We start from the raw sequence: 21,805 nt of genomic DNA on the forward strand, positions 1-21,805 counted from the left end.
AATATGTTATTACATTAAAAATAAAGAACGATACATTTTTCAATTGCATAACATGACTAGATCAAAATATACATTATATTTCATTGCCGTTAAATCGGTTGTCTGTTTTCGTCAAAATAATGCTTAAGAAAGAACATTAGCATTTTAAAAATGTGTTATAAGAATGCGACAATTACTAAAACTCTATTGCTCAAGTTGATATAAGAAGGCGACAAGTTGAGCGCTCTTAATTAAAACACTACTTTTAAAATGTTATAAGAATGCGAAAAAGTGAGTTTACTTTTAAGAGTAATAGTAATACATCACAAAAAATATGTTTTACGTTTACTCTGCGATGTACATCAATATTGTAAGTTATCATTTTATATCAATGTAATATGATTCATAATGTTACTGTGACTTTCCCTGAAATTATTTTGTAATGAAAGTGTTCATTTAACCATAAATTGTGCAAAAACGTTAACTGTTTTATATCCTGTCAACCGTATTTGTTATTATCCATTATGATAATAATTACTTGGATCTATTCATATACATTTCACGGCAATACCTATCTTAATTTCGGTATATCAGTTATTTCAATGATGCATTTTTTAATCGGGACATAAATATTTATTTATAACATTATTTTATAAAAATGTTTTGAGATGAGACTTATAAAAAACAATACAACACAATACAAATCACTTTATTTTTCAGTTATCACAGATTGCAAAATACACAATATATATGAAAACTTTACATTATTTATTGTTATTATTTTCTATAATAATTTCATGTTATTGTTTTATTATCACATTCATAACCGGCATGAATTACATGAAATTTATGTAAAAATCGTTGATTTACTTAACAGTATGTATTATTGTGAAAAAAAATCCAACAAAAACGATTTATGAAATTTGATGTAAAGTTCGGTGGCAAAAATAGAGAAAAAACACACACACAAAAGAGTAAAAGGTACCTGAAGGTGAATGAACGCAAAATAGAAAATACACTTATATAGAACATTGGGAACGAAAGCACAGTTTCGTAATTTATAATTTGAACTTTATTATGTTTTCCTACTTTGTATGTTCATATCAAATAATACACCAATCAGATTAAACGTTAAAAAGAAATATACATTTGTAAATGTTACTATTATTACTATTAAATATACACATTTATAAAAATAGAGCTTCTTTTACCCTTTTTAAAAATGTATCTAATATTTTAACCAGATATAAAAAAATACCACCGCAATGCTTTGCAAGTTTTCAAAAAAAGTTTATTTTGTATATGTTATTCCAATACATTTTTTATGGCTCGAAAGGTTTTTTTGTAAAGGACTTATTATCTAAAATTGTAATTTCAGGTCATGTGACTCAATTAAAAATAATTTGTTGGTTTAGAAGTAATACTGCATCACTCGCGTATTAATTGTAAAAATAACGAAATTAAAATATAAGATGTTGTTTGTAAAATTGTCGTGGAAAGCACACACAAGTTTGATAAAGTATAATGATCAAGAAATATTTGAATTTGAACAACATATTTTTTATTTAGTAAAAAATTGTTTATGTTTTTTTTGTTTTACACCCATTTATGCATACAGTTATCTGTTTCTGAAGACTGTTTTCATTTTTAGTGATTTTATTTTGTTTGTGGCTTTATTATTTTACATTTTTATTGAAATTTGTTTGTTTCTAAATGTATTTCATTGTTATATCTTTTTTGCATATTTGCTCGTACGATTCGCCCACGTTGTTATGGACCCACTGTGCAACTTACGTTGTCAATACTTTCATATCAAAACAAGTCAAAACAAATAAGATATATCCTAGACAACAACACCAGACACAACAACATGAATAGGAAGAAATAATCTAAATTGATTTGTTTCTCCTGAACCAATCACAGCGTTGTCTATATTGTTACGAGCTGCGTAACTCCGCCTACAATTTGCATATTCAATAGCTCTGTAATTAGGGGAATCTTTCGTGTATAACCAGATATGCTGTCTCATGGTGGGAATTAATAAACATTTTATGTACCGTGTACTTCGGTTTTATAAAAGTTTAATTACAAAAAATCTTTTATTTGTTTTAGCAACGATGCAAGGTCATGGAAAAATCGAGAGTTACATCTGATTTTCCTGGTTTTCTGCCAATGTTAACAAACGTATAAAGTAGCCATTAGAAGCCATAAATTTTTTAACATCGCAAAGCACAAGAGGGAAATAAAAGTTGTTTTTAGATATGAAATAGAGATAAACAGAATCCCTAAAGAAAGCCCAACACGGCAAAATTGACAATGTTGCAGGCTCGGTTTGATTGAGCCTGTTCATGGACGGTACTGGATAGTGCAATGAAGTCATATAAATATTTGATAAATCTTCATCAAGAGGTTTTCTGTATCTAATGTCGCGTCTATGCAGAAACTTGGCCTTGCTTTTTTTCTCTCTCTTACAAATTTCCATGATGCAAAACAACATTATATTGTTATTCAGCTGCTTTGATCCACAAAGATTTACTACTGGGTGTTAATGAAGTATGATGATGTAGTTATAATGTATGCATCCAGAAAATACATAATAAAAAAGACCAGTAATGATAAATAATTAATTACGCCTACATGGGCGATCATGTGAATTACTCAATGAAAGCAAGTTAATATAATATTTACGAAGATTATCTTTTGCCATTCCTATAGTTACATAATTACCATGATGATGTTGCATTTCATTAAAGTGACATTATGCCCATATTGGTAGGTACACTGGTAAAAGTTTTAAAAAAGCCTTTACATTTTGCCATATTTGTTTTATATTGAATTCTGAAAAGTCAATAACCCGCGTGACTCTTTGAAAAATCTATAAAAAAAAATCTTCAGACTTTATCTGTAAATTCATTTTATAAAAAGAGTGGGGATGTCTTTTTCGTGTTTAAAGCAGTTTTATATTTTATCTCAACCATTTTTATCAATATATGGTCAATGACTTTTAAAAAAGTCAATATTTTTGATATACATACTGCGTATTAAGCCCAACTCGGCAACGAAGGAAAGAGCATAATGGCACTTTGTGAATGTTATTGTGAAGTTAATTTTAAGTCACAGTGAATGTTATAGTAAAGTTAAGTTTTAGTCACAGTGAATGTTATAGTAAAGTTAATTTTTAGTCACAGTGAATGTTATAGTAAAGTTAATTTTTAGTCACAGTGAATGTTATAGTTCATTTTTAGTCACAGTGAATGTTATAGTTCATTTTTAGTCACAGTGAATGATATAGTAAAGTTAATTTTAAGTCACAGTGAATGTTATAGTTCATTTTTAGTCACAGTGAATGTTATAGTAAAGTTAATTTTTAGTCACAGTGAATGTTATAGTTCATTTTTAGTCACAGTGAATGATATAGTAAAGTTAATTTTTAGTCACAGTGAATGTTATAGTTCATTTTTAGTCACAGTGAATGATATAGTAAAGTTGATTTTTAGTCACAGTGAATGTTATAGTTCATTTTTAGTCACAGTGAATGTTATAGTGATTTTTTGAGGTCACAGTGAATGTTATAGTTCATTTTTAGTCACAGTGAATGATATAGTAAAGTTAATTCTTAATCACAGTGAATGTTATAGTAGTTAATTTTAGTTACAATGAGTGTTGTAGTACAGTTATGTTTTAGTCGCAGGGAATGTTATAGTTAATTTTAAGTCACAGGGCATGTTATAGTTAATTTTTGGTCACAGTGAATGTTATAGTAATGTTAAGTTTTAGTCACAGTGAATGTTATAGTAAAGTTAAGTTTTAGTCACAGTGAATGATATAGTAAAGCTAATTTTAAGTCACAGTGTATGTTATAGTAAAGTTAACTTTAAGTCACAATGAATGTTACAGTAAAGTTAATTTTTCGTCACAGTGAATGTTATAGTTCATTTTTAGTCACAGTGAATGATATAGTAAAGTTAACTTTTAGTCACAGTGAATGTTATAGTAAAGTTAATTTTAAGTCACAGTGAATGATATAGTAAAGTTAATTTTTAGTCACAGTGAATGTTATAGTAAAGTTAATTTTAAGTCACAGTGAATGTTATAGTAAAGTTAATTTTAAGTCACAGTGAATGTTATAGTAAAGTTAATTTTAAGTCACAGTGAATGGTATAGTAAAGTTAAGTTTTTGTCACAGTGAATGTTATAGTAATGTTAAGTTTTAGTCACAATGCATGTTATAGTAATGTTAATTTTTAGTCACAGTGAATGTTATAGTAAAGTTAATTTTTTAATCAAGTGGATGTTATAATACAGTTAACTTTTATTCAGATTTGAAATCATCAGCAAGCCACACTTTTATAATGCTAGTTTAATTATTTTGCTTACATTTTCTTAAATACTTTAAATGTTTAACTTTGCTTCGTGGAATTTTTCTTAATCTTTAAAAACAGCGATTATTCTTTAAAATAATAATTCCGATTTTTTTAAAATTATCTTTTAGCAAACTTATGCACTCATGTATATTATTCCCCCCAACATGTTTGCATTATAGACGTTTTAATTTTGCATATTTTTACAAAAGATATTTATTGAGCAAGAATGCTATTAAGGTCTTACTAATTTTTCAAAAGTTTAATTGTAAATGAAAAATAATGTGAGCATAAAAAACAAAAGATGCCTTCCATAATTTTGTAATCACAATTTATATTTACATAACATATTGAATTTGCATCTTTCTGTATCTTATGCTTACCTGAACTTTCAAAAATGACTTTTTTTTAAATTTAAATGCCCATATACACGTGCCTTTGCAAAACGATGTGTTATATTATAATAATTGAAAGTCGGCATGAAAAAAACGACACTAAACGTCATTTAACAAATTATGTCCAAAGACGTCATCGTTGTAAAAAAAAGTGAATGACTTTTGAGATGTTAAGATAAATATGAATAAGTAACAATAAGCAAATTCAGAAGATTTTATTTTTTTACTTATTTCAAAAGCAATGGAAATAGATATTTTTAAGAATCAAATATGTCAATTTATAAAACAAAGTAAATAACGATATGGGAGCTGCATTCGGAGCTGGCCGTCATATATGTCTCAATAATCAATCCATAACAAAGTCATTATTATCAGAACTCATATCATCCTGAAATTGAAAAATAAAAATCCCCTAAAATTTAATTTGGTTCATGTAAGTTCTTGTTTTTTTTAGTACAAAATAGATTTATTTACATTAATGAAATAAACATACGTTTGTCTTTCATTTTAACATAGATAATAATATATAAAATTACAATTTTACAGATAATACAAGTTATACAAGGTACATTTATAAAAAAAACATCTAAACTACAAAATTAACAAACAATATATAAGACAAGAGAATGAGTCATAAAACCATTTACATTTAAAAGTGCAATAGTATCTTTGCGAAGTTTTAGTTACATTGTGCGTGAGAAAACAATCTTTTAGATGTCTTTGAATATCAGGGGTGGGGTGAAGATGGTGATGACTTCAACGTTCATCACATCCAAGGTTTTAGGATGACGAACTGGACTACCTGCTACATCTGGAATCTGCACTCACAAGATTTCTTAGAAAATATAAGCTTCATGATTATTTGCAAATAAAGTTCGTTTCATGTATTGACATGGGCCACTGAGTAACTGAATATTCTGTCGTAATCTGTAGGTGTTTTTTGGTACAACAAGCATGCACACCATTAATGTCTGTTTGACTTTTACAGTCCTTACATGATTATCAAAAGTAAATGGCTTAAAAGTTTCCAGATATTGATCGTGAAAACGTTCTTAAGATCAAAAAGCTCAGCTTTTGCCAGACTGCTATAAAGCACTTCATTGTCAATGTATTTCAGTATCTATGGTCGTTATGTTTGCTTATCATTCTACAATCTTACATCTACTCTCATTCATTAGCTTCTAATTATTGCTATAATGGTATTAATCCTGCTCCTTTTCTCTCAAGGGAGGCGTCAGTATCGTGCGGTTTAGACTTATCTACCAATTTATTGACAAGGCAGACAGACTTTTGAGACTGATGATGATTGTGCGTGCTTGTTTGGAAGTAAGGTATGTATATCTATATATTCAAACAATCATCCATTGGTGATCTTATTGCTTAAAACTTAATATGATTAGCGAACCATTTGATTTTAGGCCACAACAAGTTCGAAGCTTCTCTAAAGTAATTTCAACATTATCAATTTAGGTGCTAAATAATCTTAACTTGTTAAAAGAAACTGGAAGGGGATTTCCATTCCTTGAACAGGAAGAAGACTATGAAAAAATGTTAACTTATTAATTTCCCTTAATATCAAAGATCAAGAATCTCAGCAAGCTTGGATAGACAGAGTTTTCCTACCTAACTTCCTACTAATCACATTAATTACTTAATGGTTTATCGTTTAGAAAAATATTACCATTTTGATTAAATTAAAATTACAAGGACCTTAATAAGGGAAGAAATACTTGTATATGTGAAATATTATTTTCCTGATACCATATTTATTCATATCATCAGCTAGATTATATTTAAAGCAGGCCGAATATTAAACATTGAATTAACAATTATTAATAAAAGGAATTTAAAAGCGATTGAGGTTTGTGTTGACTTAAGCCATTGCAATGCGTAAATGTGTCTTCAAGAATTGAGAAGTCAAACAAATCCATATAACAAACATTGACAGATAATATAAGACCAATTTTTTGATAATGTCTAGTGTATAATAACTTAACATAAAGCTTATAAATTAGGTATCTAATCAAGCTGTTAACGAGCATAGTCAACTCTACTATAAATGCCTCTACTCTGTAAAAAAATCTTCTTTATGTAATCAATCAATTTGGCATGATCATTTAATCAGGTTAATGCTTAAAACAGATTTGCGTCAACGATATAATGTATATGTAGTGCTTCAACGTGATACTTGAGTTCAATTTTGTGGATTCATTATCTTTAATAACTAAGAATGTTAATGTTAAAAAATAAGTTCAATTTAACAAGTAACTGGGAAAATAAAAAACAACTTTATAATTATCTTACATAAGTATCAATCAATTTCCCGTTCAGGACCAGGGAAGTTACTCATGAACAAAACATAATGCCCGACTTACCCTGGTTGTCTCCCATTTAAACAAAAGAAAGAGATTGAATGTCCACAACTTGGTAATTGTCACAGTGTACCCTTAAATGATATGTGTTAATAAAAATATAAAAATAAAATATAAAAATATTGAAGAAATTTTGGGGTGAAATTTTACCAACGAAATGCCATCTGTTTTAAATATTGATAAAGAAAAAATTTGAAAACTCTTTTTTATTTTCTGTCTTTTGTGGTTGTAATTGTTCCTTCCAAAATAAGCTTTAAAATTTACAATTGTTTTATCTAGATTATTAACAAAATGGTACTTTATTAATTGCTCAATTGTGATTTTCATAATTACATAAGAATAATAAATTAAAAATAAGAGAATAAAAGTAAGAAAATCAATGTAAATGTGTCTTCTCCCTTAAATTCAAATGTCTTTATTTGTATTTTAACATTATATGTTATTTATTCTTAAGTAATTGATTTCTTAATTCTTAGCAGTACTGCTGTAATGTACGAAATATAGAATTTTTTTGCAATATTCTAGCTTAAATACCCAATTTCTCAAATAATTCACTAAATATGCAGTAGTAGATAAAATAGACATTTTGTGAATGAAAAAAATCTATGTCTTTTCTTTCTGACATTTTAAGTACATAAATTCGGTCGGAAGTGCCATAGTTCACAATCTTACAAATGCAGGCAATATTGGAAACACATTTAGTCTATTTTTCTTTTGATCCTCAAACAATGTCTGATTGAACCTTTTATTTCCACAAGAACGACATGCTAAAATTTAGACACTTTTAAATGCAAGCTATAAAAAAGGTTCCTATCTATTTCTACTATGGAAATAGAAAAAACAAACGACTACCACGGATGCGTTAAAAGTATTCAAAGTCCCTGGCGAGATTCGAACCCACAGCAGTTAGGGGCGAGTGGTTTGAAATTAACCAATCGGCAAGGGCCGCCCCCAGGAATTAATATTAACTTTTTAGTCCTGACAAATGCGAAAATAATAAGCGTATCAAGGAAGATAATTATTACAAATTCAAACTTAAATCATGTTAATAATGTAAGTTTTATGAAAAATAAACAGTGCATAATACTGATTGCAGCCAATTATTTTTATGAAAAATAATACATTTTTATTCTATACCTTACGTCTTCCTAAAAGAATGCTCAAAACGACAAGGCGTCGAAAGACATATTTAACAAGCAATTATTATAGTATTGCAAGCAATCCATAAGTCCACTACCGGGGTTAGAACCCAAGCAACATTCTGATGGGCCATTGGCCATTCAATTTTACCAGTGAATGAATGACATGAATGAACTTAAATCTTTTGAGTTCTAAGTTTGTCTATATCACAGTTATGTGTTTAGTTTGCCTCCCCAGTAAGGAAAGTATGTTTATACAACCTTGTCATATTATTATGATGTGGGATTTTAAAGTAAATCCTATAAGGAATGAAGAAGTTGGAGTGAAAAATACAAAAATGTTCAAGGGGGACATAATTCTCGAAATAGTCTTGCTAGAGTATTTAACCTTCTCAAAAATGTTGAGTGATAATAAGAAACATATTTGAGAAGTTTGAAGTAGATACATTAGGAAATAAAGAAGTTATTTAAAAAAGACAACATTTTTTTTCATAAAAATTCTGAGTTCAAGGGAGGTAATACTGATAATTTGTGTGCTAGAGTTGTAAACCTTGTCACATATGATGTGGTTGATGACCAGAAACTTATATTCAAAGTTTGAAGTAAACACCTTAAGAAATAAAGAACTTATAGTAAAAAAGCTGAAAATTTTAAATCAGAAATCTTGAAATTCAGGCTTTTTGTTGCCATAGCAACCAGAATTTTCAACATAGGAAGAAAAAAAGACGTGCATAATCTCCATACTGCCATCTATCCATATATCAAGTTTCATAAAAATATTTTCAGTACTTTTTGCATTATCGCGGGATCCAGTTTTGTGGACAGACGGACTGACGGACTGACAGACAGACGGACGGACGGACGGACGGACGGACAGACGGACGGACGGACGGACGGAGGGTAAACCTAAAGTCCCCTCCGGTTAAACCGGTAGGGGACTTAAAAGAAGGATACTTATCATAATGTTATTTATATACAGTATTCAAAAAGGAATACAAGAATAATCGAACTAGAAAAAGACCAACTAATAGGAATTATAAATACCACAACCACAACAATACTTAATGATTTTCAAGGACGGCTCAAACAAAACTAAAGTGACAATAGAATAGAGAAAAACAGATTCGCTAAGACTTAAAAAAACTGGTGAAATTACGGACATTGTATAACATAAGTAAATCATGCATCCATGTCCTTATTTTCATAATTTATGTTTTGCTTAACGTAACAAATGTGTTTATATAATACAGATTACATATCAAATAACATGCTTTGGTTGATAAGCTGATAAAAAGATCCCGTTTAACAAGTGTACAAGCCGTCGCCTTGACGGTTATCTTAAACAGGGACATTGTTCGATTAAATTGTTATAGAGCGTAGTATTATTGCATTGTATACGGATATACGATATATCAAATTACTCCATATATGAAAATTTGACAAACAACTAAACATTCATGTCCATTACAAGCAGTTGGATATTATAGTAGTAAAGATATAAAGGAGGACATCCAGTTATACGTTAAGTCTTCAAAATAAAAATATGTATAAGAATGATGAAGCAAGATTATGTACTGAATTTGAAGAGCTGCTGCTTTGTGATCCGTGTAAAAGCGATGGACAAAGTCTGTCCGTGGAAGGATACTGTGTCGACTGTGAGGAATATTTGTGCAAGGATTGTTATAAAGTTCATTGCCGTCCCTCTATAACACGGCACCATGTGCTAAAAGGGAAAGACAACATGCCGAAAAAGAAAGAGTGCAAGCCCGACACCTGTCCAATCCATGCTGAGCAGCTGGTAGAGTATTATTGCGAAGCACATGAAGAGGTTTGCTGCTCTTCTTGCAAAGGATTGAGTCATAAAAAATGTGAAGGTGTTAAGCGTATCAATGACATTTTGCCCGAAATAGATATAAAGAAGGAATTTGAAAAGCTGCAAGGAAACACAGAACTGTTGAGGAATGATATAAACATCACACAATATGTCGTTCAGTCGAGCCTTAAGGCTATTACGATGAATCATGACAAAGCTAGGCATGAGATGTCATCTGTTCGACAGCAAGTTAGGAAACACATTGACGAGATTGAAAGCGAACTTGACAAGAAATTGAAAACAATCAGAGATGAAGATGAAAGAAAAATCATGTCCCATAAAAATACATGTGAGGCAATGTATTTTGATGCAAACACTATCGAATCCTATGTTCAACCTAAAATATCAAGAAACAGAACACTGGATGCATTCATATCTATGAAAAGGGCACAAAGCAAAATAAGAGCAGACCACGTCAATCTAGAAAAAATTAGAATGGATAACAAAATAAAAAGATACTCGTTTACACCAGATAAAGAGGTCACAAAGCTTACTTCACAACCGTATACTTTTGGAAATATTTCTTTGAACGAAACAAAATCAAAAACAATTCATTTTATCAGAGATCTTAATGCTATGTCTCCCGATGATTCAAAGGAATGTGAGGTAACCGGACTATGCCTTATATCAGAATCACTTCTTGCCATCGTTGATAAGGAAAACAAGAATGTGAAAATAATAGACATAAACAATGACAAAATAACGGCAAATGTATTACTAAGTTCACCGCCTTATGACATAACAGTGGTACCTGACGACAAATTAGCTGTCACTCTTCCTGAAGAAAAAAAGATTCAGTTTCTTTCACTTTCATTACCAAAGGCTGATTCAGTTACGCCTGAAAAGACCCTTACTGTCTCCGGGGCATGCTATGGTATAGATTTTATTCGAAATGAAAAAAAGCTTATCGTTACATATCTAAATCCAGGGACAGTTGAAATATTGGACCTCGATGGAATTGTTGACCGGAAAGTCGACTTAAAATATAGCCATGTAAACAAGGTTTCAGTAATTCCAAATACAACACTGGCATACATGGCAAGCAAACTTTCAATACTAGAACTCAAAGACAAGCTTAAAGTTGTATGTGAAATATCATATGGGTTTCGATATCTTAATGTGCAAGGCATCGCAACCGACAAGACCGGTACTGCATACCTATGTGGTGAACACTCAGTTTATGTTACATCCAACGTTGATTTAAGCAAGAATACAGTTCATTTGAAGGATGTGAAATTAGAAGAACTGGAAGGATATGACTACACATCGTACCCTCGAAGTATTGCTTTTTGCGATAGAACGTTTAGACTCTACATTGGAACAACAGAAGGGAAAATAAAGGTGTACACTGTTGCCTAACAATATGCATGCGGACTCCGGAAAACTTATGAGCTCGAAGTGGCATGAGTAATTTTTTGTACTTGATTGGTTTAGTGCAAACCAAACGAATTGACAAAATTATCGTGATACCCTGCATTTCAGATACAAATATAAAATATAAGAAGAAAGAAAAAAAAACAATAATAAAAAACAAAGAAATATACATAGAAAAACAACACAACCAAACAAAAAACTACGTATGTTATGTTTATAAAATGTTTATTCTGTGTATATATATCCAATGAAATATTATGAGACTGACAAATTTTGGATAATATTATATTATTACAAAAGCTTACTGTTTAAAATTCATGCTAATGTTCCTAAAAAAATTAAAATGTAATTAAAAGTAAACTTTTGTCTTCTTACCATTACTAATCATATTTTGTTGGTTTAAATTCTATACTTCATGGCTAATAGCTTTGGAAAATTTTACCATTTTGATTAAATTACAATTACAAGAATCATATAAAAGGGAAGAAATAGTTGCATGAGAAATATTTTTTTCACGATAAAATATTTATTCATCATATCATTAGCCAACGTTTTTAACACAGGTCGAATATTTAACATTGATATAAGTAAACTATGATTAATTTAAAGAATTTAGAGAACGGGTTTTGTTGACTCAAGCCATTGAAAGGCATAAATTGAGAAGTCAAAAAGATTCATTATAACAAACATTTACGGATAATATGACACAACACATATTTTTGTAATTTTTATGTAATAAAAAGATAAATACAAATTAACAACACACTGAGACATTTTTTTTTATATAATTATCTTACATAAGTATACAGAATGAACGAACGAACGACTGAATGAATGAATGAATGAATGAATGAATGAATGAATGAATGAATGAATGATAAAAATACGTATATGTTAAAATAAATTGTTAAGTTGAGTGTCTGTTGAAATTATATGAGATATTTTATTCAAATAATTAAATATCATACATGTTTAATACATTTTTGTACGTATATGCATGTTCTGAAGATGTTATTTCTCCATTTCAGAAGGCCACTTTGGAAATAAATATACTTGCTGTTGTACATTCTTAAAGTGTTACCTCCTCTAAATAAAGATATATTTATTTATTATTTTTATCATTATTATATCGGCGACAGAAGCCTATCACTCAATTTTCAGTTCAGGATCAGTTAATTTACTCATGAACAAAACACAATGTCCAACTTGCCATTGTTGTCTCCCATTTAAACAGAAGATTTTTTAAATTACACGTAGATTATTACCCAACGGGTACTTTATTCATTGCTCAATAGTGATTTTCATAATTGCAAAAGAACGAATTACAAAATTCAAATGTTTGTATCCGTGTTTCTATTCTTTTTTTATTGATTTCTTATTTCTCAACAGTACTGCTGCTGTTATAAAGGTAATACGAAATACAAAATATATTATTGCAATATACTAGCAAAAAAAACAATTTCTCAAATATTTCTCTAAGTATGCAGAAGAAGACAAACATGACGTTTGTGCCATTATAAGTACAAAATTCGGTCTTAAAGTTCAATTTTGTGGATTCATTATATTTAATAACTAAGAATAATAATGTCATAAAACTATAAGTTCAATTCAACAACAAACTGGACAATGAAAACAACTATATATATTCTATTATTCATATATGGATAACATCGGAGACAGAAACCTATCTTCAGGTTCAGGGAAGTTACCTTGTGAACAAAACACATTGCCCGACTAATCATGGTTATCTCCAATTAAAACAGAAGAAACAGATTGAATTGCATTTAAAATATTTTTAACTTACAACTCTTGGTAATTGTCGCATTGTACCCTTAAGTATTATGCGTTAATTAACATAAAATGTTGATTAAACTTTGAGGTGTATTTAACAAACGTACTACCAACTATTTTAAATATTGGGGACATCCAGTTATACGTTTCATCTTCAAAATAAAACCATGTATAAGGATGATGAAGCTGGATTATATACTGAACTTGTGGAGCTATTTTGTGATCCATGTAAAATTAATGGACATACTCTGTCCGTGGAAGGATACTGTGTCGACTGTTAAGAATATTTGTGCAAGGATTGCTATAACGTTCACTGCCGTCCATCTATAACAAGGCATCATGTGCTAAAAAGAAGAACAACATGCCGAAAAAGAAAGATGCAAATCCTGCCAACTGTACAATTCATGCTGGGAAGCTAATAGAGTTTTATTGCAAAACACATGAAGAGGTTTGCTGCTCTTCCTACCAAGGATCAAGTCATGAAACATGTGAAAAAGTTAAGCGTATCAATGACATTTTGCCCGGCATAGATATAAAGAAGGAATTTGAAAAGCTGAAAACACAGAACTGCTGAGGAATGAAATAAACATAACAAAATATGTCGATCAGTCCAGCCTTAAAGCCATTTCTATTAATCATGACAAAGCTAGGCATGAGATGTCATCTGTTGGAAAACGTGTAAGGGAACACATTGACAAGATCGAAAACGAACTTGACAAGAAATTGAAAACAATAAGAGATGAAGATGAAAGAAATATCATCTCTCACAACAAAATATGTTAGGCAATGTATTTTGATGGTATAGATTTTATTCATAATGAAAGAAAGCTTATCGTTACATATTCAAATCCGGGGAAAGTCGAAATATTTAATCTCGATGGATAAGTCGTTTGGACCGTCGACTTAAACACCAGCAATGTGATCAAGATTTCAGTGATTCCAAATACAACACTGGCATACATTTCTGAAAAGGAAAGCCGAATGAATATGGCAATATGTCTCATAGGTTTGCACTACATGTACTAGAATTCAGAGGCAAGATTAAAATTGTATGTAAAATATCAAATGCGAAACGATATATCAATGTACAAGGCATCACAACCGACAAGACCGGTACTGCATACATATGTGATGAACACGCAGTTTATGTTACATCCAATGTTGGATTATTAGACACGAATACACTTCAATCAAAGAATGTGAAAACAGAGGAACTAGAAGTATTTAACTATCCATTGTACGCTCGAAGTATTGCTTTTTGTGATAGAACGTTTAGACTTTTCATTGGAACAAAGAGAAAGAAAATAAAGATTTACACTATTGCCTAACAATACGCATGCGTACTCCTGAAAACTTGAGAGCTCGAAGTGGCATGAGTAAGTTAAATTTTCCTTCGGAAAAAACATGCATTTTGGTGACTACGTGGCTGGTTTAGTGCAAATAAAGGGTGTTGACAAAATTATCGTAATAACATTCATTTCACAAACACTAGAAAATAAAGGAAAAAACAACATAAAAACCAAAGAAATATATAAAAATGAAAAACAATAATAAAACCACATATGCATATTATGTCTTATAAAATGTTTATTCTTAGTATTAAATGTCTATTTCAATGAATTTCTATGAGACTGACAAATCCGCTGATTTTGGATAAATTGCTCCTCAATGCAGCGATGTTGCATCCTTTCATTGACGTATGATCTTTTCATATAAAATATCACTCAGAAGTGTTGATACATAGAAGGTAAGTTTTTTAACTCAGGTGCGTACTTTAACCTGAAATATGCAAGGGCCATCTGACGTCCTATTCCAACAGTAAAACTAAACTGTCGCCATTCATAGTGTCTGAAGGATTTTGAGGAATTTGTAAATATATTTAGTTATATTTTGGTATATTTCAAGACGTTTATATTAATTCTATAATTTCACCTTTTAATACATATGGAAATGTTTGTATACGACAGTGATCTGAAAACGTCCTTTATTCCTGTTATGCTAATTTTGATTGAGTAAGTGCGTCAATCTGATATCTGAGAGTGTTTTGTTAGGAAAGTAAATTGTCTCCGACTATTCAAATTTGAAATAAGGGAACGAGTAGCCACTCGAAACACATGGAACTGGAACACTTTTTTGCTTAGACTCTTTAATGTTTCGCACTTAAATCAGTAGCTATATATTTGAAAATTATAATTCAATGTACCAAAATGTCTTTTTAGTTACATAATAAAAAAAACAAAGAAATGCAAGTCGTTTATTACTTTTTTTTCAACCATCTTTAGCCTTGAAAAAAGAAGAATGAATAGAAATTATAAAGAAACATAATTAAAGTACAGTAAGAATAACTTCTACGCTTCCTTTTCCGCATAACACACGTTGTTGCAACTAACTAGCATTCTAGTATAATACTGAGTGCAAAAGGTTATAGTTTTAGATTCATGCTGATGTTCGTAAAAAATTAAAATGCAAATAAAAGTAAAATATTGTCTTCAATTTTTGTGGATTAATTTTCTTTAATACTTAAAAATAAAAATGTAATAAAAATATAAGTTCATTTTTAAAAACAAAACGAAAAACTCAATAACAACTTTATACATATATGTATATTCTTACATTCGTATACGGATAACATCGACGACAGAAGCCTTTCAATCAATTTCAAGTTCAGGATCAGGGAAATTACCCATGAACAAAGGACAATGCCCGACTTGCCTTGGTTGTCTCCAATTAAAGGAGAAGGAAAAGATGGACTTTCTTTTAAAGTATTATTTCAACTTACACATCTTGGTTATTGTCATATTGTACGCTCAAATGTTATGTGCTAATAAATATGAAATGAAGATAAATTTTGGGGTGAAATTTAACCAAAAAATGTCATTTTTTATATACTGATAATACGAAAACTGCATATATTAGATTGAAAACTATTGTTATTTTAATGTCTTTTTATGGTTGTTCTTTCCAAAGTTAATAGTTTATTAACAAAAAAAGTACTTAATTCATTTTTAAAAAAGGAATTTTTTATAATAAATGAGGCAATGAATGATAAAATAATCTTGATCCCATAAATGCAAATGTTTGTATATTTCACCAATATATGCGACTCCGCTTATAACGAACTCAATCGGACATTTAAATATATCGTTCGTTATATCTGAAGTTCGCTAAAAACGAAGAAGCTACAACTTTCTGACTTATTTAGGTGGCCAAATTTGCGTGAAAAAGCCGTAGCTGTCACTGCTTACCAATGTAACCGGTATTTTACGGTATCGGTTATTTAATGCGGGGCATTTTATTGAACAATTTATTATGTACATGGTACATGTATTTAGAAATGTAGTACTTGTCTTTAAAGTGTTTACCGTTTCTTCTGCTATTTGTTTATTATTGTTTGGTTAATATTGCAAACAAAAAATCGATTATTTGGTAATTATAGCGTATTTACTGCAGTTTATCATTTGAGGGTGCGAAATACAAATTTTCTGTAACAAGTAGGAAATTATGCTGTGGAAGCATTTTATCAAAATCTTTATTCCCTGAAGCCTGTTGAATGATTATCAGATAGCGGTATACCGCCTCCGTGGCCGAGGGGTTAGAGACGATGACTTCTAATCTCCAGTTACCTCTCTGGCGTGGGTTAGATCCCTTGGTTTGGTAGTTTAGCACGGTGGAAGGTAGTCCAGTACTGGTGTATAATAATAATAATAATAATAATAATATCTTTATTTGAAAAAGATTACACATTAAGAACATACAATAACAATAATATATATCTTATTTCCAATGCGGCCCTCTGAAATAAAAAACAACAACAGCAGGACATGTATAGGTAGAAAAATGAATGTATAATATGTAATTTTTAGGATAATTCAACTCGACAGACACTCAACAATTTGTTTAAACATATACGTATATTGCATCATTCGTTCGTTCGTTCATTTATTAATTAATTCATTCATTCATTCATTCACTCACTCATTCATTCAACTCTTTAGGTACGATGGTTCCTGCCTACCCGCCTATATGACTGCAATACTGTTGGGGAAAACGCGTAAAATGAAACAGACAAAGATAGCGGTATTTATGTACTGCTCTTAATCGAGCGCATCCTGATATTTTCATTAGAACAGGTTTTATTAACCGAGAAAATTTACATGTTTTTCGTCGTTTAGGGCTCCAAAAAATGGTTCGCTATAGCCGAAAATTCGTTTTAAGCGAGTGCGTATTAAGCGTGATTTGTGATTTGTGAAATGTGATTTAATACAAAATAAAGAAGGAATCGACCGGGTATGTCAGATTAAGTTCGCTCTTAACGACAATGCGTTATAAACGAGTTCGTTATATATGGAGTCAAATGTATTCTTTTGAGTTAATTGGTTAAAACATTCTAAACAGTACTGCTGTTATAAAGACAATCTTTACAAAATAAAGACTATTTTATTGTATCGTATTATACTAACCAAATTACCTAATTTACCAAAATTACACTGGCTAAGCAGAAGAAAATAAAATTTTAAAATAAGACAATTTTGTGAATGAAGAAGCCTATCTCCATCTATTATGACATACTTACCAAATTAGGCCGGAAGTGCCATCTTAGAAATTCGGACAATTAAGGAAACTTTTTATTTATTTACTTATTAATTTAGTCTATTATTCTTTTGTCATTTTTGATTCTTTTCTTCATTTTGTTCGGATTGGAACTTTATATTTCGAAGAACGAAAACTTCAATTCTGAATACTTTTAAATCAGTAGGAATATAAGAAAAATCTGGAAACAAAATGATACCTCGGAAGCATTAATCACAACTAAATTATATGAAAATTGCAGACACGGTTTGATTGAGTCTGTACATGAAGGAAAACGAATTACTGCAACATCCCTTACGCCCTCTAGCACCGGCTTGAGCGGTACTCAATTCTCAACACTTAATAATGCTGGCTGGTTTCTATATAATTATCCTTTAAAACCACTTAAATACATTAATGAACGCATTTTTGTCCAGAATCATCATCGACATTTAACATTCCTCTTTGCATACATGGTTATTAGAAAAAAACTGGAAAAGAGGAGATCCCTCGAAGGCAAGAACACATAATAGGCCTATGGTGGTTTTACATTAAATCATATATATTGAGTTATAATAAAACTACATACCAAACAATCATAATGCTGATTTCAGTAAATTATTTTTATGAACATTTTTTAATTTTATACCTACAAAATAAGGTTTTTATAAAAGTATTCAAATAGAAAATACTGAAACAACCCAACAAGAAAAATATCAAAAATAGAACGTTTAACACCACAAACACAACAATGTCAATGATTTTAAGGACGACATAAACAAAATAAAAGTGACAATAGAATAGAGATAAACATATCCACTTAAAACACCAAAACTAGTACGGTTTCTGGTGAAATAATGGACACTGTATAACATAATGAAATCATGGTGAAATTATGGACACTGTATAACATAATGAAATCATGCATCCATGTCCCTATTTCCATTATAAAAAATTATGTAATTCTAAACGTTACAAATCTGCATTGACAATACAGATAACATATCATATAACATACTTTGGATATGATAGCTGATAAAACGAAGTTCAATTTAACGAATATACATGCGGTTGCCTTGCCAATTATCTTAAACAGGGACATTGGTCGATTAATAATGTAATATAGCGTCGTATTTTGTGTTGTATAAAAATATACGATATATAAAATTACTCCATATATGAAAAGAAAGATTTGAATTTGACAAAAAAATCGAAACATTCACATCCATTACAAGTAGTTGGATGTTATAGTAGTAAAGATATAAAGGAGGACATCCAGTTATACGTTTTATCTTCAAAATAAAAATATGAATAAAAATGATGAAGCTGGACTATGTACTGAACATGCAGAGCTATTTTGTGATCCATGTAAAAGCGACGGACAATGTCTGTCTGTGGAAGGATACTGTGTCGATTGCGAGGAATATTTGTGCAAGGATTGCTATAAAGTGCATTGCCGTCCTTCTATAACAAGACACCATGTGCTAAAAGGGAAAGACAACATGCCAAAAAAGAAAGAGTGCAAGCCCGATACCTGTCCAATCCATGCTGAGCAGCTTGTTGAGTATTACTGCGAAGCACATGAAGAGGTCTGCTGCTCTTCATGTAAAGGATCGAGTCATGAAAAATGTGAAAGTGTTAAGAGTATCAATGACATTTTGCCCGAAATAGATATAAATAAGGAATTTGAAAAGCTGCAAGGAAACACAGAACTGTTGAGAAATGACATAAACATCACACAATATGTCGTTCAGTCAAGCCTTAAGGCAATTACGATGAATCATGACAAAGCTAGGCATGAGATGTCATCTATTCGACAGCAAGTAAGGGAACACATTGACAAGATCGAAAGCGAACTTGACAAGAAATTGAAAACAATCAGAGATGAAGATGAAAGAAAAATCATGTCTTATAAAAATACATGTGAGGCAATGTATTTTGATGCAAACACTATCGAATCCTATGTTCAACCTAAGATATCAAGGAACAGAACAATGGATGAATTCATATCCATGAAAAGGGCACAAAGCAAAATAAGAGCTGACCACGTTGATCTAAATAAAATCAGAATGGACAGTAAAATAAAAAGATACTCGTTTACACCAGATAATGAAGTCAAAAAACTTACTTCACAACCGTATACTTTTGGAAACTTTTCTTTCAACGAAAATAAATCAAAAACAATTCATTTTATAAGATATCTCAATGGAATGTCTACCGATGACTCGAAGAAATGTGAGGTAACCGGGCTATGCGTTATATCAGAATCACTTCTTGCCATCGTTGATAAGGAAAACAAGAATTTGAAAATAATAGACATAAACAATGACAAAATAACGTCAAAAGTATTACTTACTTCAGCGCCTTATGACATAACAGTGATACCAGATGACAAATTAGCTGTTACTCTTCCAGAAGAAAAAATGATTCAGTTTCTTTCACTTGCATTACCAAAGGCTGATGCAGTTACGTCTGAAAAATCCATCACTGTCTCTGGAGCATGCAATGGTATAGATTTTATTCGAAATGAAAGAAAGCTTATCGTTACATATTCAAATCCAGGAACAGTCGAAATATTACACCTCGATGGAATTGTTGACCGGAAAGTCGACTTAAACGTTAACAATCTGAACAAGGTTTCAGTAATTCCAAATACAACACTGGCATACATTTCTAAAGAGGCAAGACAACTTTCAATACTAGAATTCAAAGACAAGCTTAAAGTTGTATGTGAAATATCAAATCGATATCGTAATGTGCAAGGCATCGCAACCGACAAGACCGGTACTGCATACCTATGTGATGAACGCTCAGTTTATGTTACATCCAACATTGATATAAGCAAGAATACAGTTCATTCGAACGAATTAGAAGAACTGGAAGGATATGACTTCAACTCGTATTCTCGAAGTATTGCTTTTTGCGATAGAACGTTTAGACTTTACATTGGAAAAACAGGAGGGAAAATAAAGGTGTACACTGTTGCCTAACAATAGACATGCGAAATCCTGAAAAAAATGCTCTGTGGTGCCATTTTGGCTGATTGGTTAATTGCAAACCAAAACAATTGAAAAAAACAAATTATCGTGATACCCTACCTTCCGCAAACAAATAAAAAATGTTTATAAAAAAACTTTAAAAAAAAACAAACAAAAACACACAAATAAATATATAAAAATAAACAACAAAACCTAACAAAAAACAGATGTGTGAAGTTGGCGGCCCAGCGGCCTGGCGGCATGAAGTTAGCGGCCTGGCGGCGTGAAGTTTGCGGCCCAGCGGCCTGGCGGCGGGAATTTGGCGTGCTGGCGGCCAAAAATTTTAATGTTGTAGAAATGTTATTTTAACAATAAAACGGCATTTAATGAAGTATTAAAGATAATCACTTTCAGAGAATTTTTTTATTTTGTCATTTTTGTGAAGTTGGCGGCCCAGCGGCCTGGCGGCTTGGCGGCCAAAAATTTTTAATGTGGTAGAAATGTTATTTTAACAATAAAACGGCATTTAATGAAGTTTAATTATTGTTATTTAAAGGATATATAAAAAGAAAAAATCTCTTTCAGATCACTTCTTTTTTATAATTTTTCTGAAGTTGGTGACCTTTTAAAATTTTACAGTTATTGAAATGATATAAAAAAAATGTTATTGAATGAAGTTTTTGTTATTTAAAAGATATATAAGCAAAGGATCACTTTGAGAGATCTTTTATCATTTTTGTGAAGGTAGCGGCGTAAACTTGTTTTATGTATGGTACGCCTGGGATTCAGGCGTTGATATTTTTTGCTTATTCATTACATACATACGCGTTATTTCATACTTGTTCGTGTTTTTGATAATATCGATCAGCCGAACAGAAGCACATAAGAATGACAGACTGGAACGCAGGCTAATATATGGTGTACAATTTCTGTAACAAATATGAATGGTCCTTTATGAAGTTTTAAAACATTTT

At 30.7% G+C, this 21,805-nt stretch overlaps 2 protein-coding genes across 2 annotated transcripts; both read left to right on the forward strand.

Moving 5' to 3' along the window:
• The first annotated feature begins 9,789 nt into the window (after positions 1-9,789).
• LOC132732725 (uncharacterized) lies at positions 9,790-11,478 on the forward strand. Its single transcript, XM_060719205.1, has one exon. It carries the CDS (start codon positions 9,790-9,792, stop codon positions 11,476-11,478), a length of 1,689 nt encoding a protein of 562 aa, XP_060575188.1.
• A 7,682-nt stretch (positions 11,479-19,160) lies between these two features.
• LOC132732726 (uncharacterized) lies at positions 19,161-20,843 on the forward strand. The gene has a single exon (XM_060719207.1). The coding sequence runs from the start codon at positions 19,161-19,163 to the stop codon at positions 20,841-20,843; it is 1,683 nt and encodes a 560-aa protein (XP_060575190.1).
• Positions 20,844-21,805: the final 962 nt, after the last annotated feature.

Source organism: Ruditapes philippinarum, unplaced genomic scaffold, assembly GCF_026571515.1.
Source record: "Ruditapes philippinarum isolate M1 unplaced genomic scaffold, ASM2657151v2 ctg589_1_1_1_1, whole genome shotgun sequence".
Classification (NCBI taxonomy): domain Eukaryota; kingdom Metazoa; phylum Mollusca; class Bivalvia; order Venerida; family Veneridae; genus Ruditapes; species Ruditapes philippinarum.